The sequence below is a fragment of the Oncorhynchus kisutch genome, linkage group LG15 (assembly GCF_002021735.2).
Source record: "Oncorhynchus kisutch isolate 150728-3 linkage group LG15, Okis_V2, whole genome shotgun sequence".
Classification (NCBI taxonomy): Eukaryota; Metazoa; Chordata; class Actinopteri; order Salmoniformes; family Salmonidae; genus Oncorhynchus; species Oncorhynchus kisutch.
Window position 1 is genome coordinate 87,997,424 of NC_034188.2, and position 17,826 is coordinate 88,015,249.

General features: G+C 41.7%; 1 protein-coding gene across 2 annotated transcripts in view; it reads right to left on the minus strand.

Moving 5' to 3' along the window:
• Positions 1-17,826, minus strand: part of LOC109886971 (small G protein signaling modulator 2) — a 196,417-nt gene that overhangs the window by 167,059 nt on the left and 11,532 nt on the right. For both annotated transcript variants that reach the window (XM_031791255.1, XM_031791256.1), the window contains exon 2: positions 2,143-2,218. In XM_031791255.1, the coding sequence (XP_031647115.1) occupies positions 2,143-2,218 (76 nt within the window). The remainder of the gene's footprint in view (positions 1-2,142; positions 2,219-17,826) is intronic.

Genomic DNA, 17,826 nt, shown 5'->3' on the forward strand with positions numbered 1-17,826 from the left:
GCCAGCTCTCATATGGCTGTGTCCCAAATTGCACCCTATCCCTAAGGGAATACGGCTCCATTTGGCCAGCTCTCATATGGCTGTGTCCCAAATTGCACCCTATCCCTAAGGGAATACGGCTCCATTTGGCCAGCTCTCATATGGCTGTGTCCCAAATTGCACCCTATCCCTAAGGGAATACGGCTCCATTTGGCCAGCTCTCATATGGCTGTGTCCCAAATTGCACCCTATCCCTAAGGGAATACGGCTCCATTTGGCCAGCTCTCATATGGCTGTGTCCCAAATTGCACCCTATCCCTAAGGGAATACGGCTCCATTCGGCTCCAATACAGATGAAGATATGACTCACATGCTACTGTGGACTACAGATCATCTTAAAAGCGCTGTCGGACAAATGAATAGTATTTATCACATTAACGATGTACAAAGGATGTCCTCGCTCCTCACTAGCTCCAGCTGCCACGACAGCATCATCTGTACTGAACCGTCTCTATTGTTAAAAGGGACAATGCAATGGATGCAAGGACGGACCATCCATGGTATCAAAATTAGGCTTGGGCGGTATACCGTATACTGGGATATTTGGAAATAGCCACGGGATGGTTTTTCAATACTGTCAATACTGTTTCAACTATTTTCTTTGATGTGTGTATATATGTATATATATATATATATATTTTTTTTTTACTACTTTTTAAGTAAATACCTGCAGTCAACTTGTGAAATACGTTAGGAGATAAAGCATATTGCATTCTTCATTTCTTGTGAGTCACTGTTGAGTAGCACGATCTAATTACAGTATTAAATTCACAACTAAATGTTTGACAGCTAGATATCTTATAACTATTAAGTTTAACGGTCTACAATGTGCTAAATGCGCTGCAGTTGTACTAACAGTAGTTAGCTATCTAGCTTGTTAGCTTCTTGCAAAATCAAGTGTTTGGTAACAGCAGAGAATCCCCTCCTGGATCAAAGCCTTGCTGTCTCATATTTGTTATGTGCGTGCAGCAAACTGTGAGATGCATTTTTGAGTTACTTGTGTAACTTTATTAGCTAGTACGTCTGTCCTGCAAATAGTTTATGTCAGAAACTGTATAAAATGTTCGCAATGCGCTCGTTAGTATTTAGCTAGCATTCTCTATGGGATTTTACATATACTTGTTAGCATTGCTAACCTTTCGGATTAAAGAGACTCAGTGGGGTTTGAAAATACCTCTCCTTGTGTTCAGTGCCGGTACTACCAAACATCCCGAGATGGCACAAGGTCGGTATGAAGGTATGACAATCTGAATCCCGCCCAAGCCTAATCCAAATTATATTTGTAACCATGTTTGGAGACCATACAGTGTTTGTTTACAATCACATTGTTTGCAAACATTGAAGTAAAACAAGCTTATATTAAGGGTTCTGATGGAGTGTGACAGTTGAACTAGGCTCACGAGGCATTTATAAGTTATATTCTTCCATGAATCAACATGTACATATCATTAATATATAAGTCCAAAAATGGATGTAGCAACTCCAGATTGCACCTTTAAATGGCTATAATTACAACCTGATAGTTCAATCACCAGACTGCACTGTTCCCTGGTTGTCATTTTCCCAGACCCATGAATATCTATCTTTCTCCTTCTCAAAATAGCACCCTACATAGTGTGTATGAGCCCTGGTCAAACTCTACGGCTCTGTCCTGGCCCTGAAGGGAAGATATAACACTGCACTACACACACACACAGTGGAAGATATGCAGTGGCTAACCACCCCCCCCCCCCCCCCCCCCGGTGTGGCGTTAGCAAATTCGGTCCTCAAGGTGTGAGTCACCAACTCGCCAGCTCACCGGCTCGCAGCCATCCGGCCGGAAACTACGTAAAACCCTCCACTCCACTGCAAGTCCTTCCAGAAGATACTGACTGCATTACAGAGGCCACACACACACACACACACACATCTGTCTTTCTTGGAGAAAGTACATGTTGTGCAACCAGGGAACCTCTAAAATGAGTTTCCATTGACTCCAGTGTGGTTATTAACTTTCCATTGCTGTGCCAGAGGTGACGTCAAATACTGTCCTTCCCCCAGAGTCACTACATTATCAGCTGAGGAGCTCTCAGAGAGGGAGCGCGTATGTGTGTGTGTACTTACTGCACAGGCCGATGATGTGGCTGCTGTCTTCGTGGACAAACTTCTTAGTCACCGCCTCCTCCATGATCTGTTTCACCTGTACAGAGAGACACAGGATCATTATGATTATTATCGAAAATCATCATCTTCATTACCATCGTCATCATCATTACCATCGTCATCATCATTACCATCCTCATCATCATTACCACCGTCATCATCATCATTACCATCATCGTCATCATCATTACCACCGTCATCATCATTACCATCCTCATCATCATTACCATCGTCATCATCATTACCATCGTCATCATCATTACCAACGTCATCATCATTACCATCGTCATCATCATTACCATCGTCATCATCATTACCACCGTCATCATCATCATTACCATCGTCATCATCATTACCATCATCATCATCATTACCACCGTCATCATCATCATTACCATCGTCATCATCATTACCATCGTCATCATCATTACCATCCTCATCATCATTACCACCGCCATCATCATTACCATCGTCATCATCATTACCATCGTCATCATCATTACCACCGTCATCATCATCATTACCACCGTCATCATCATTACCATCGTCATCATCATTACCATCACCATCATCATTACCGTCGTCATCACCATTACCCTTACCATCGTCATCATCATTACCATCATCATCGTCATTACCATCATCATCACCATCATCATCGTCATTACCATTGTCATCATCCATCATTATAATCAAACTAATCATTATCCTCTCGAATAGAGGGGGTATGTGGCATAGACCTTATTTATAAAGGTCAAAAATCGATCTGTGCCTCGACACAATCCTGTCTCGGAGCTCAACAGACAATTCCTTCGACCTCATGTCTTGGTTTTAGCTCTGACATGCACTGTCAACCATAGGACCTTATAAAGACAAGTGTGTTAAATTCCAAATCATGACCAATCAATTGAATTTACCACAGGTGGATTCCAATCAAGTTGTAGAAAAAAAATCTCAAGGATGATGAATGGAAACAAAACATTTATTGAATCCATTTTAGATTAAGGCTGTAACGTAACAAACTGTGGAAAAAGTCAAAGAGGTCTGAATTCTTTCCGAATGCACTGAATATCTTATTTTTTATTTTTTATAACTATATACATATATATATACAGTATAATAGAGGTGACGGTGTTGGAAATGTATTTGGCTGTTGATCTGCTTCTGTCCTGTAGGTAGCATAGTGTCCTCTTTTCAATTGATGGGTCCCGGTCTCCGGAGGGACTTGGGTTCCCGGTGGGCAGGGATGGTCTGCCGGTCACTGGGATGACAAATCAACTTGGGATGGGGGGAGGTTTTAGTGGGTAACGGAGAACAATTGGAGGTTTACTCTTTACTCACTTTTTAAGGATAAGTTTACCAAGCATATATTATGATAAATAGATGTGAAAGTTGTGTCTCATTATGGTAATTGGTGAAATAAGTATAGCCAGTTATAACTGTAATGGCTTAGCAGATAAAAAGAAACGATTATCAGTATTTACCAGGCTATAAGAGAAGGAATACAATATCTATTGTTTACAGGAATCTCAGTCAACAATTTTAGATGAAGTTGAGTGGAAAAAGGACGGGGGGGGGGGGGTGGGATACTTCTTCTATGTGCAAAGAAACTCAAATGGGGTGATGATATTGATTAACAATCATTTTGATCCGAATGTGCAAACTATCCAAACAGATCTGCAAGGTAGATGGATTCTTTTAAATATGTTATTGAACCATAAACAGATATGGCTCATTAATCTATACGGTCCAAATAATGATGATCCAAGCTTCTTTGAAAATATATATAATAATCGATCAAGCCTACAAGCAATGAAATACTATTATTATGGTGGGAGATTATAATACGATTTTAAATACCTCTATGGACCGTAAAGGAAATCACACTACAAACTACAACCATCATGCACTTAAAGGAAATCAGGAATATCATGGATATGATGGTGCTAGTGGATATGTGGAGGCTTAAATACTCTGACCTAGTGAGATATACATGGAGGAGGTTTAATACCCTGACCTAGTGAGATATACATGGAGGAGGTTTAATACCCTGACCTAGTGAGAGATACATGGAGGTTTAATACCCTGACCTAGTGAGAGATACATGGAGGAGGTTTAATATCCTGACCTAGTGAGAGATACATGGAGGTTTAATACCCTGACCTAGTGAGAGATACATGGAGGAGGTTTAATATCCTGACCTAGTGAGAGATACATGGAGGTTTAATACCCTGACCTAGTGAGAGATACATGGAGGAGGTTTAATACCCTGACCTAGTGAGAGATACATGGAGGAGGTTTAATACCCTGACCTAGTGAGAGATACATGGAGGAGGTTTAATACCCTGACCTAGTGAGAGATACATGGAGGAGGCTTAATACCCTGACCTAGTGAGAGATACATGGCGGAGGTTTAATACCCTGACCTAGTGAGAGATACATGGAGGAGGTTTAATACCCTGACCTAGTGAGAGATACATGGCGGAGGCTTAATACCCTGACCTAGTGAGAGATACATGGAGGAGGCTTAATACCCTGACCTAGTGAGAGATACATGGCGGAGGCTTAATACCCTGACCTAGTGAGAGATACATGGCGGAGGCTTAATACCCTGACCTAGTGAGAGATACATGGAGGAGGTTTAATACCCTGACCTAGTGAGAGATACATGGCGGAGGCTTAATCAAGCTAGTTGTCTTGATTACTTTCTTATGTCATTCTCGCTGGCATCAAAAGTGTTGATAGGGGACAGAATGTGGTTAGACCATCAAATAATTGGCATGTACACTACTGTTACAGAATTATATTGGAAATTGAATCAAAACCTATTGGATGACAACTTGTTTTTAAACAAGACAGAATAATTAATAACATACTTTTTACGACGTAACATAGGTAAAGCAGATCCCCTTATTGTGTGAGACACTTTTAAATGTGCCTTTAGAGGCAATGAAATCCAATACTCATTTATAAAACAAAAGCGATTTAGGTCAAAAGAGTCCATCTTAACAAAGGAAATGGAAGGACTAACAGAACAGACAGGTGGCAATAAAAACCACCATAGAGGCACAGAATAAGTTTAGAGGAAAAACAAAATGAATTGGAGGAACTTATTCTAGAAAGATCCAGTGTAATATAGTATAAAAATAAAGCACACTGGTTGGAATAGCAGGTAAAATGCCCACAAATAGTAAAAAATTAAATAATAATCTTCAACATAGAAATGCTACCAAAAATAATTTACTGAAACTTGTTACAAATGATGGAGTCACCAAACTATATTTTGAAAGCGGAAGTAAAGTACTTTAAGAATATGTTTTCGTTTCAGTCTCCTCATTCTTCACTAACTGAAGTTAATTGTCAGGATTTTTTTTCTTTAAATAATGTAAAATGAACAGCTGCACAGAAAGACTCGTGTGAAGGCCAAATTACAGAGGAGGAACTTCTTGACGCCATTAAAGCCTTTAACTCTGGGAAAACTCCAGGGCTGTTTGGCATAACAGTTGAGGTATATCAAACATTTTCTGATGTACGCAGAGGACTGTTATTAGCATGTTTTAACCACTCTTATATACATGGTAGATTATCAGACACTCAACAAGAAGGTCTGATTTACTATTACTGATACAGGACCCAGGTAGTAAATATAAAGATCCAGTCCAATTAAACACTTCAGTGTTATGATGCAAAAATTCAAGCAAAATGCATAGCGCATACAATTCAAAAGGTATTGTCGGATATCAGACAGGTTTTTAACATGGACGATACATTGGAGATAATATGAGACAAGTACTAGAAACAATAGAACACTATGACAAATCTGGGAAACCAGGCCTGGTTTGTTTTCATAGCCAACTTTGAAAAGGCTTTTGATAAAGTATAACTGGAATTTATATATACCGTAAATGTCACGCCCTGGCCATAGAGAGGCTTTTATTCTCTATTTTGGTTAGGCCAGGGTGTGACTAGGGTTGGCATTCTATGTTCAGTTTCTATGTTTTCTATTTCTTTGTTGTTTGGCGGGGTGTGGTTCTCAATCAGAGGCAGCTGTCTATCGTCGTCTCTGATTGAGAACCATACTTAGGTAGCTTTTTCCCACTGGGTTTTTGTGGGTAGTTGTTTTCTGTTTTGTGTCTTTCTGCACCAGACAGAACTGTTTTGGTTTTTTGTTCATTCTCTTTGTTATTTTTGTTAAATCAGTGTTCAGTTCCAATAATAAAGATGAACACGTACCATGCTGCACATTGGTCCTCCACTCCTTCCAACAGCCATTACAATAAATGCCTGGAAAATTATAATTTTGGAGAATCTCTTATACAATGGGTTAAAGTTATGTGTAGTAACCCTAGGTGTAAAATAGTAAATAATGGCTACTTCACAGAAAGTATTCAACTGTCAAGAGGAGAGAAACAAGGATGTCCACTATCGGCATATCTATTCGTTAGCTGTTAAAATCAGATCCAACAATAATATTAAGGGATAAGAAATCCAGGGCTTAAAAACAAAGGTGTCATTGTACACTGATGATTCATGGAGGATCTATATAATTGATCTAACCTCTATGGAGGTTAAGTGTACCATATTATATATTGGATCTCTAAAAAATATAACTTTTACATTACCGTGTAGTTCACCAATAAAATGGTCTGACAGTGAAGTGGACATACTAGGTCTTCATATCCAAAAAGAAAGAAAGTATCTCACTACATTTTTATAGAAAGTTAGAAAAAAATAATAAGGTCTTGCAAACATGGAAAGGAAAATACCTGTTTATTTGCAAAAAATCACCCTGATTAACTCTTTAGTCATATCCCAGTGTCCCTATTTGCTAATGGCCTACACATAACTTGTTTTGTAATTATATGAGAAGAAAATATGACATTTTATTTAAAATGGCAGACAAAATTAAACAGGCCTATTCATTATATAATGAATATGAATTTGGAGGGCAGAAATATCAAGTATTAAAGCATTAGTCACTAAAGGCTTCAGTCATACAAAAGCTATACCTAACACCGAACGGGTTCTCTAGCAGATTAGTAAGAATGGCTCACATCGTGTTCAAGAATGACCTTTTTCCCATTATTCAGATTACATCCTCTCACTTTCGGTTACTTGAAAATGAAATGATCTTCAAAATGTCCCAAAAAAATTAACAACCAATAGAAAGTTATTTGTAATTTCAGTTTAATCCACCAGAAAAGACGGACCAAATATGATGGTTCAACTCAAATAAACTAATTTATTTTAAAATATATATATATTTTTGGAAACAATATTTGAAAACGATATAATCTTTGTAAATTCTATCATAAATAGGACTGGTGGAGTTGTCACACATGCAGCTAACAAAAATGTATGAAAAAGTTTGCTCAATCCAGAATTGCAAAATTGCAACATTTCTGCAAAAATGGAAGAGGCAAGTTGAAGGGTGAGAAGGTAAGGAACTTGCCTGTCGGCCCTGCATTAAAGAACAAAACTGGTTAAAGAAAATTATGATAAATTAATAACGATACCAGTTTCATATCAGGACCAAAAAAATGACAGCTGTGCCATACAGGTTGCAAAATAGTTGGGAAGAGATTTTCGATGTCCATGGCATATGTTTTATGAACTGACACACAAAACAACATCGGATTATATTTAAATGATTGTACAAAATTCTTGTAATCAATAGAATGTTATATACAGTTGAAGTCGGAAGTTTACATACACTTAAGTTGGAGTCAAATTTTTCAACCGCTCCACAAGTTTCTTGTTAACAAACTATAGTTTTGGCAAGTCGGTTAGGACATCTACTTTGTGCATGACACAAGTAATTTGTCCAACAATTGTTTACAGACAATTATTTCACCTATAATTCACTGTATCACAATTCCAATGGGTTAGAAGTTAATATACACGAAGTTGACTGTGCCTTTAAACAGCTTGGAAAATTCCAGAAAATGATGTCATGTCTTTAGAAGCTTCTGATAGGCTAATTGACATAATTTGAGGTAATTGGAGGTGCACCTGTGGATGTATTTCAAGGCCTACCTTCAAACTCAGTGCCTCTTTGCCTGACATCATGGGGAAATCAAAAGAAATCAGCCAAGACCTCAGCATTTTTTTTGTAGACCTCCACAAGTCTGGTTCATCCTTGGGAGCAATTTCAAAACGCCTGAAGGTACCACGTTCATCTGTACAAACAATAGTACGCAAGCATAAACATCATGGGACCATGCAGCTGTCATACCGCTCAGGAAGGAGACGCGTTCTGTCTCCTAGAAATGAAGGTACTTTGGTGCAAAAAGTGCCAATCAATCCCAGAAACAACAGCAAAGGACCTTGTATACATTCTGGAGGAAACAGGTGCAAAAGTATCTATATCCACAGTAAAACGAGTCCTATATTGACATGACCTGAAAGGCCGCTCAGGAAGGAAGAAGCCACTGCTCCAAAACCACCATAAACAAGCCAGACTACGGTTTGCAACTGCACATGGGGACAAAGATCGCACTTTTTGGAGAAATATCCCAGGTCTGATGAAACAAAAATAGAACTGTTTGGCCATGATGACCATCGTTATGTTTGGAGGAAAAAGGGATGAGGCTTGCATGCCGAAGAACACCATCCCAAACGTGAAGAATGGGTGTGGCAGCATCATGTTGTGGGGGTGCTTTGCTGCAGGAGGGACTGGTGCACAACACAAAATAGATGGCATCATGAGGCAGGAAAATTATGTGGATATATTGAAGCAACATCTCAGGACATCAGTCAGGAAGTTAAAGCTTGGTCACAAATGGGTCTTCCAAATGGACAATGATCCCAAACATACTTTCAAAGGACAACAAAGTCAAGAAAAACGGAGTTAAAATGTATTTGGTTAAGGTGTATGTAAACTTCCAACTTCAACTGTATATTGGGGATTCAGCAAATAGCACTGCTGTGTGATTTGAAAAGTAAAAAAAAAATGTATCTTTAATTTACAATCTGTAGAAACTATGAGAATAAAAATGTTCAGAAGTTTTGTGAAACATCCGAGCACATTTGACAAATATATGGCAAGTAGAAACTGGTTGGTGTTCACATTTCCCAAAAACTTCAAAGTGTTTCCTTTCAAATGGTATCATTAATATGTCATATCCTTGCTTCAGGTCCTGAGCTACAAGGCAGTTAGCTTTGGATATGTCATTTTAGGCCTTAAATTGGTGAAAAAAACGGGTCCGATCCTTATAACAAGTGACATCAATAAGGGATGATCATTGCTTTCACCTGGATTCACCTGGTCAGTCTATGTCACAGATAGAGCAGGTGTTCCTAATGTTTTGTACACTCAGTGTATAAATAGTAAAGAGGGACAGGTCCCAAAATCAACCCCTGCGGGACACCTTTAGAAATATTGAGGTCACTTGACACCATCAGAAAGCATGTCTGACAGACAGTCCCCAAACCACCAAAATCGGCCACTACGAAGGGCTCCATTTGAGATGCAGCCTGTGCGTTTGGATTGGACTCCATTTTGAGGTCCCTGTCTGATGCTTTGAGGCAGGACATTTTGTATTTTATTAGGGATATACTGCTGCCAAGACAGCAGCTTCTCTTCCTCTGGTCCAGCTAAATCAAGGCAGTTATAAAAACATGTTTAAACATAACAATACATTCATAACAGATGTCACAATATATGTGTGCCCTCAGGCCTCTACTCTACTACCACATATCTACAGTACACAATCCATGTGAACATGTGAGTATAGTGCATATTTTATTGTGTGTGTGTATACATTTATACCCCATTGTTCCATAAGGGGTATTTTATCTGTTTAAACAAAATCTGATTCTACTGTTTACATCAGTTACTTGATGTGGAATAGAGTTCCATGTAGTCATGGCTCTATGTAGTACTGTTCACCTCCCATAGTCTGTTCTGGATTTGGTGACTGTGAAGAGACCTCTGGTGGCATGTCTTGTGGGGTAATGTGGGGTACATTAGTCTCAGGTGATGGACCTTCTCTGTCTCTGTCTCACTCTCACTCTCTCTGTCTCTCTCTGTCTCTCTCTCTCTGTCTCACTCTCTCTCTCTCTCTCTCTCTCTCTGTCTCTCTCTCTCTCTGTCTCTCTCTCTCTGTCTCTCTCTGTCTCACTCTCTCTCTCTCTCTCTGTCTCTCTCTCTCTCTCTGTCTCTCTCTGTCTCTCTCTCTCTGTCTCACTCTCTCTCTCTCTCTCTGTCTCTCTCTCTCTCTGTCTCTCTCTCTCTCTCTCTGTCTCTCTCTCTCTCTGTCTCACTCTCTCTCTCTCTGTCTCTCTCTGTCTCTCTCTCTCTCCCTCTCTCTGTCTCTCTCTGTCTCTGTCTCTCTCTCTCTCTCTCTCTCTCTCTGTCTCTGTCTCTCTCTGTCTCTCTCTCTCTCTCTTCCATCTCTTTACTTCATGATGGTCAGCTCTGAGCTGGGATTGCCTCAAATAATTGGGGTTATTTTTACCCTTTAAAACAAACAAAGGCCAGTGCTGACGTTGTACCTCAGTCTCCCTCATACACACACACACACACACACAGAAACACGGCCACACACACACAAACACGGCCACACACACACACAAACACGGCCACACACACACAGAAACATGGCCACAGACAGGCGGGCAGGGGAAGATAGACTACAGCTGTGTCCCAAATTGTACCCTACTCCCTGTGTAGTATACTACTTTTGACCAGGGCGCCTATTCCCATAGGGTGCCATTTGGGATGCAGATTAAAGCAGCCAGGGTCACACCAACTCGCTAATACGCAGTTACCTAGAAATGAACAAGCTGGGACGCCACACACATGCGTGGATAAGCACACACTAAAACATATCATTCATATACCTATGCCACTTTTCCAAATATTAGGAACCATAGCAACCCTAGTACAGCTGAAAAGCTACAACAGGGATTTACTAGGAACCATAGCAACCCTAGTACAGCTGAAAAGCTACAACAGGGATTTACTAGGAACCATAGCAACCCTAGTACAGCTGAAAAGCTACAACAGGGATTTACTAGGAACCATAGCAACCCTAGTACAGCTGAAAAGCTACAACAGGGATTTACTAGGAACCATAGCAACCCTAGTACTGTTGAAAAGATACATCTTGATTTACTAGGAACCATAGCAACCCTAGTGCAGCTGAAAATATATAACAGGGATTTACTAGGAACCATAGCAACCCTAGTACAGCTGAAAAGCTACAGCAGGGATTTACTAGGAACCATAGCAACCCTAGTACTGTTGAAAAGATACAACAGAGATTTACTAGGAACCATAGCAACCCTAGTACTGTTCAAAAGATACAACAGTGATTTACTAGGAACCATAGCAACCCTAGTACTGTTCAAAAGATACAACAGGGATTTACTAGGAACCATAGCAACCCTAGTACTGTTGAAAAGATATAACATGGATTTACAACAGGCACATATAACCAGTCTACAACCAAAGAAAATGATGATTAAGTCAATGCTCAGTAACAAACTCAGTGACAGAACACTGCAACTAAAGAGGTTCTGGAACACTGCAACTAAAGAGGTTCTGGAACACTGCAAATAAAGAGGTTCTGGAACACTGCAACTAAAGAGGTTCTGGAACACTGCAACTAAAGAGGTTCTGGAACACTGCAAATAAAGAGGTTTTGGAACACTGCAAATAAAGAGGTTCTGGAACACTGCAAATAAAGAGGTTCTGGAACACTGCAACTAAAGAGGTTCTGGAACAGAACAGGACACAAAGCTAATTAGAACCTTGTAGATCACTCTGACTGTCTGTGTGTTACATAAGGATACATGTATTGTACCTCTCTGTCTAATGACTGAGACACATAGCTAGAGCAGTAAAACAATACCATTCACTTCTGGCACATACACTCACTAGCCTGTTTATTAGGTACAACAATCTACTACAGGGTTGGACCCCCCCTTTGCCTTCAGAACAGCCTGAATTATTTGGGGCATTCTACAAGGTGTCGGAAATGTTTCACAGGGATGTTGGTCCATGCTGACGCGATGGCATCATGCAGTTTCTGTAGATTAGACGGCGGTACATTCATGCTGTGAACAGCCATTCCAGCTCATCCCATTATGCTCTATTGGGTTGAGGTCTGGTGCCTGACCAGGCCCCTCGAGTAAACTGACCTCGCTGTCATGTTCCAGGTGATGTTTTTCACCTCCTCAGTTGTCCAGTGTTGGTGGTGGCGTGCCCACTGGATCCGCTTCTAGTTGATAGGAGTGGAACCTGGTGTGGTCGTCTGCTGCAAAATCACATCCATGACACTGTCGTGTGTGAAACGTCCAGGAAGGTGTCTGTTTCTGAGGTACTGGATCCGGTGCGCCTGGCACCGACGATCATACCACGCTCAAAGTCCCTTATGTTACTCGTTTTGCCCATTCTAATGTTCAATCTAACAGTGACTGAATGCCTCGACGCCTTTCTGTCTGCTTTAAATAGCAAGCCAAGGTCACGTGACAAACTGTCTGTTGGAGCGATCCATTTTTGTGAATGGGGTGGTGTACCTAATAAACTGTCCGTGGAGTGTAGAAGAAAGTGCTAAAATCAGCATTGAGACAGAAACGAGGAAAAGACAAAAAATGTGTTCAGGGTACCGTTACACCACTTCCGTGTCTTTTGAGAAGTGTAACTTGGTAAAATATATATATATAATATGGATTTGTTTTCTCATTTTGTCTGTCATTGTTGAAGTGTCTCGTCTTTTTAAGTGGGAAAACTTGCACAATTGGTGGCTGACTAAATACATTTTTGCCCCACTGTATATATATATATATACAGTGGGGCAAAAATGTATTTCTTCTACACTCCCACTTAAAATATATATATATATATATACAGTGGGGCAAAAATGTATTTAGTCAGCCACCAATTGTGCAAGTTTTCCCACTTAAAAAGACGAGACACTTCAACAATGACAATGATATATATATATATATATTTCACCTAATTTTAAACATTCTGTCATAAAGGGCACATGTTAAAATTCATCAAAAAATGAAAGATTTTTCCCATCTCAAGAGGTTAAATAAATAGGACTATAATAAGTGCCAAATGAAGTAACAGGGTTGAAAATGTCCTCTTAAATCAACCAGGACTCCCCTCAGGACAGAGGGGATGGAAGCTTGTTGTGTGCAACAGGAAGTGGCATTTGAATATAAGATTCACACATCGTTTTCTATCTCTGGGTAACAGGGTTGATGTGTTATGTTCGACCCGCTCAGTTTTCCTCCACAAAACACCAGAAAATGTCCAAAAAGGAGTAGAACCAGCTCACCTGCTTTTACACTATGATCTGACTATTAGACGTTCAGTTGTTTAAAAAAAGAAATATATTTTAAAAGGAATAGTTTCACCATATGAAAACAAGAGTTCAGTTCAAGTAACAGTGTTCACATAAAACGAGGGACAGATATAAATGAAACACATGAAATAAGTCCTCATCTTCAGAAAACACTTAGTAAAATAATAAACAGGATTTACAAAGTGAAACTTGGAGAAAATATTGGGGTTCAAGTGGGTTCAAAGAAGTGACACGGGGTTTGACGGAGGGACAAGCCTTTAGCAAGTCTTTATTCATATAAAATAAAATCTGATTTAATGTGGTCTATATTAAAGGGCACTTCATTTAAGGTTTTTAAATGTGAGTATTGGTGCACAATTTCTACTTAAAATATCAAAAGGATGTAAAAGGCACTCATTTCCTGGAATGACCCATCAGTGAAACCAGTTAAAGCACTCATTTCCTGGAATGACCCATCAGTGACTCATTTCCTGGAATGACCCATCAGTGAAACCAGTTAAAGCACTCATTTCCTGGAATGACCCATCAGTGAAACCAGTTAAAGCACTAATTTCCTGGAATGACCAATCAGTGAAACCAGTTAAAGGACTAATTTCTTGGAATGACCCATCAGTGAAACCAGTTAAAGCACTCATTTCCTGGCATCAGTGAAACCAGTTAAAGGACTAATTTCCTGGAATGACCCATCAGTGACTCATTTCCTGGAATGACCCATCAGTGAAACCAGTTAAAGCACTCATTTCCTGGAATGACCCATCAGTGAAACCAGTTAAAGCACTCATTTCCTGGAATGACCCTCAATCATCCATTCTCTTCTTGGCATTCACAGAATGACAGGTGACCAGCTGGAGACAAGAGAACATATCACACAGATCCCAAATTATCCCTATTCCCTACATAGTGCATACCTTCTACCCATATAAACCATAATCATGCAACCTCTATAGTTGTTGTACTGTACTGTTGTAATCCAATGGTGCTTCCTTTTATTTCTGCCGATCCAAATCTCAGCCTGCCAAATGGCACTCTATCCCCTACATAAAGCCTACAGGCCCTGGTCAAACGTAGTGTTTTATATAGGGAATAGGGTGCCATTTGTATTTCAGTAACAACCTCAGGAGAGAAGCTGGAGTTCTGCCTCCAAGGTTGTCTCTCTAAGTACATCCCAACATTTTTTTTTTACCTTTATTTAACTAGGCAAGTCAGTTAAGAACAAATTCTTATTTTCAATGATGGCCTAGGAACAGTGGGTTAACTGCCTGTTCAGGGGCAGAACGACAGATTTGTACCTTGTCAGCTCGGGGGTTTGAACTTGCAACCTTCCGGTTACTAGTCTAACGCTCTAACCACTAGGCTACCCTGCCACCCCAGGGCACACTTATGGTGAAAAGTAGTGCACTATATAGGTAATAAGTGTGCCATTTGACTCTGAGTCAGACTGGCTGAGATAACATAGTACCAAGCTGCATAATGAGAGGATATTTCTTCTGGGAAGACACATGGGAATGTGGTTTGGGCCCTCTGTGTGCAATATGGCAGTGAAGGTGCCATTGGTGCAATGTGCATCCAGGCGATTATAGCAAACAGAGAAATGGAGTATATTAGAGTGATATCATAGGTGTGGTTAAGTCTCTGCCATACAGCGATTCCCAGTAGCAGCTTCGATGCAGTTTCACAGATTCATTGAATGACACAGCTTCCAAGAAAGCAATTGCAACTCTCGAGTCCAGAGTCGGCAAATCTGTACCACTTTGCAAAGGTTGACTGTAGGCAGTGGCCCAATAAGATGCATTTGGGGGCAGAGTGACCTGCTATTGAATGATTGGGCCATCACCCACTCTCCTATCCCCACTATTCTCACGATTCAAACCTCCACTCCCCCATCAGTCACTCTAAACACATTTCGGTGAGAGACTCAAAATGATTAATGATTCACCAAACCTATCAGATCCACTTACTGCTACAGCCCTTGGTGAGAGTGAGTGATGGCTCCCAATCACGAGGCTTGCTGGAGGTCAGAACGGCTCATAATAATGGCTGGAATGGAGTGAATGGAATGGTATCAAACAGGGAAACCATTTATAATGTTTCAGCCATTACTACAGTACGAGCACGTCCTCCCCACTTAACGTGCCACCAACCTCCTGTGCTCTCAACACACGGGGCAAAAAAAACAAACAGCTTATCCAGGATAGTAACGGTTTGACCGTGAACCGTTTGGACTAGCCTCAGCCTGTAACGGTTTGACCGTGAACCGTTTGGACTAGCCTCAGCCTGTAACGGTTTGACCGTGAACCGTTTGGACTAGCCTCAGCCTGTAACGGTTTGACCGTGAACCGTTTGGACTAGCCTCAGCCTGTAACGGTTTGACCGTGAACCGTTTGGACTAGCCTCAGCCTGTAACGGTTTGACCGTGAACCGTTTGGACTAGCCTCAGCCTGTAACGGTTTGACCGTGAACCGTTTGGACTAGCCTCAGCCTGTAACGGTTTGACCGTGAACCGTTTGGACTAGCCTCAGCCTGTAACGGTTTGACCGTGAACCGTTTGGACTAGCCTCAGCCTGTAACGGTTTGACCGTGAACCGTTTGGACTAGCCTCAGCCTGTAACGGTTTGACCGTGAACCATTTGGACTAGCCTCAGCCTGTAACGGTGTGACCGTGAACCGTTTGGACTAGCCTCAGCCTGTAACGGTGTGACCGTGAACCGTTTGGACTAGCCTCAGCCTGTAACGGTGTGACCGTGAACCGTTTGGACTAGCCTCAGCCTGTAACGGTGTGACCGTGAACCGTTTGGACTAGCCTCAGCCTGTAACGGTTTGACTGTGAACCGTTTGGACTAGCCTCAGCCTGTAGCGGTTTGACCGTGAACCGTTTGGACTAGCCTCAGCCTGTAACGGTTTGACCGTGAACCGTTTGGACTAGCCTCAGCCTGTAACGGTTTGACCGTGAACCGTTTGGACTAGCCTCAGCCTGTAACGGTTTGACCGTGAACCGTTTGGACTAGCCTCAGCCTGTAACGGTTTGACCGTGAACCGTTTGGACTAGCCTCAGCCTGTAACGGTTTGACCGTGAACCGTTTGGACTAGCCTCAGCCTGTAACGGTTTGACCGTGAACCGTTTGGACTAGCCTCAGCCTGTAACGGTTTGACCGTGAACCGTTTGGACTAGCCTCAGCCTGTAACGGTTTGACCGTGAACCGTTTGGACTAGCCTCAGCCTGTAACGGTTTCACCGTGAACCGTTTGGACTGGCCTCAGCCTGTAACGGTTTGACTGTGAACCGTTTGGACTAGCCTCAGCCTGTTACGGTTTGACCGTGAACCGTTTGGACTAGCCTCAGCCTGTAACGGTTTGACCGTGAACCGTTTGGACTAGCCTCAGCCTGTAACGGTTTGACCGTGAACCATTTGGACTAGCCTCAGCCTGTAACGGTGTGACCGTGAACCGTTTGGACTAGCCTCAGCCTGTAACGGTGTGACCGTGAACCGTTTGGACTAGCCTCAGCCTGTAACGGTGTGACCGTGAACCGTTTGGACTAGCCTCAGCCTGTAACGGTGTGACCGTGAACCGTTTGGACTAGCCTCAGCCTGTAACGGTTTGACTGTGAACCGTTTGGACTAGCCTCAGCCTGTAGCGGTTTGACCGTGAACCGTTTGGACTAGCCTCAGCCTGTAACGGTGTGACCGTGAACCGTTTGGACTAGCCTCAGCCTGTAACGGTTTGACCGTGAACCGTTTGGACTAGCCTCAGCCTGTAACGGTTTGACCGTGAACCGTTTGGACTAGCCTCAGCCTGTAACGGTTTGACCGTGAACCGTTTGGACTAGCCTCAGCCTGAAACGGTATGACCATGGACCTTTGAATCATTGGCCATTACCCCCACCTGTGGAGCTGTTGGTTGTAAGTTGTGAGTTGTCATAACCAATCCACATCCAACACAACTAAATATAGTGCAGAACTTATCCTGTATTGTCGTGGCTAAAAGACAAGACAGACCAACCCGAACATCGGCCATGCGCAGCAGGTGGCTGTCCTATCGCCTCTGACCACAGCACATCAACTGTCATTTTCTGTTCATATCCTGACCATCCTAAACCCAGCAGCTAAGCACAGCCAAAGTTCTTGTCTCTGTCGTGGTTAAGAGCATTGGGTATTGAAGGGAAGAACGTCTCTGTCGTGGTTAAGAGCATTGGGTATTGAAGGGAAGAACGTCTCTGTCGTGGTTAAGAGCATTGGGTATTGAAGGGAAGAACGTCTCTGTCGTGGTTAAGAGCATTGGGTATTGAAGGGAAGAACGTCTCTGTCGTGGTTAAGAGCATTGGGTAT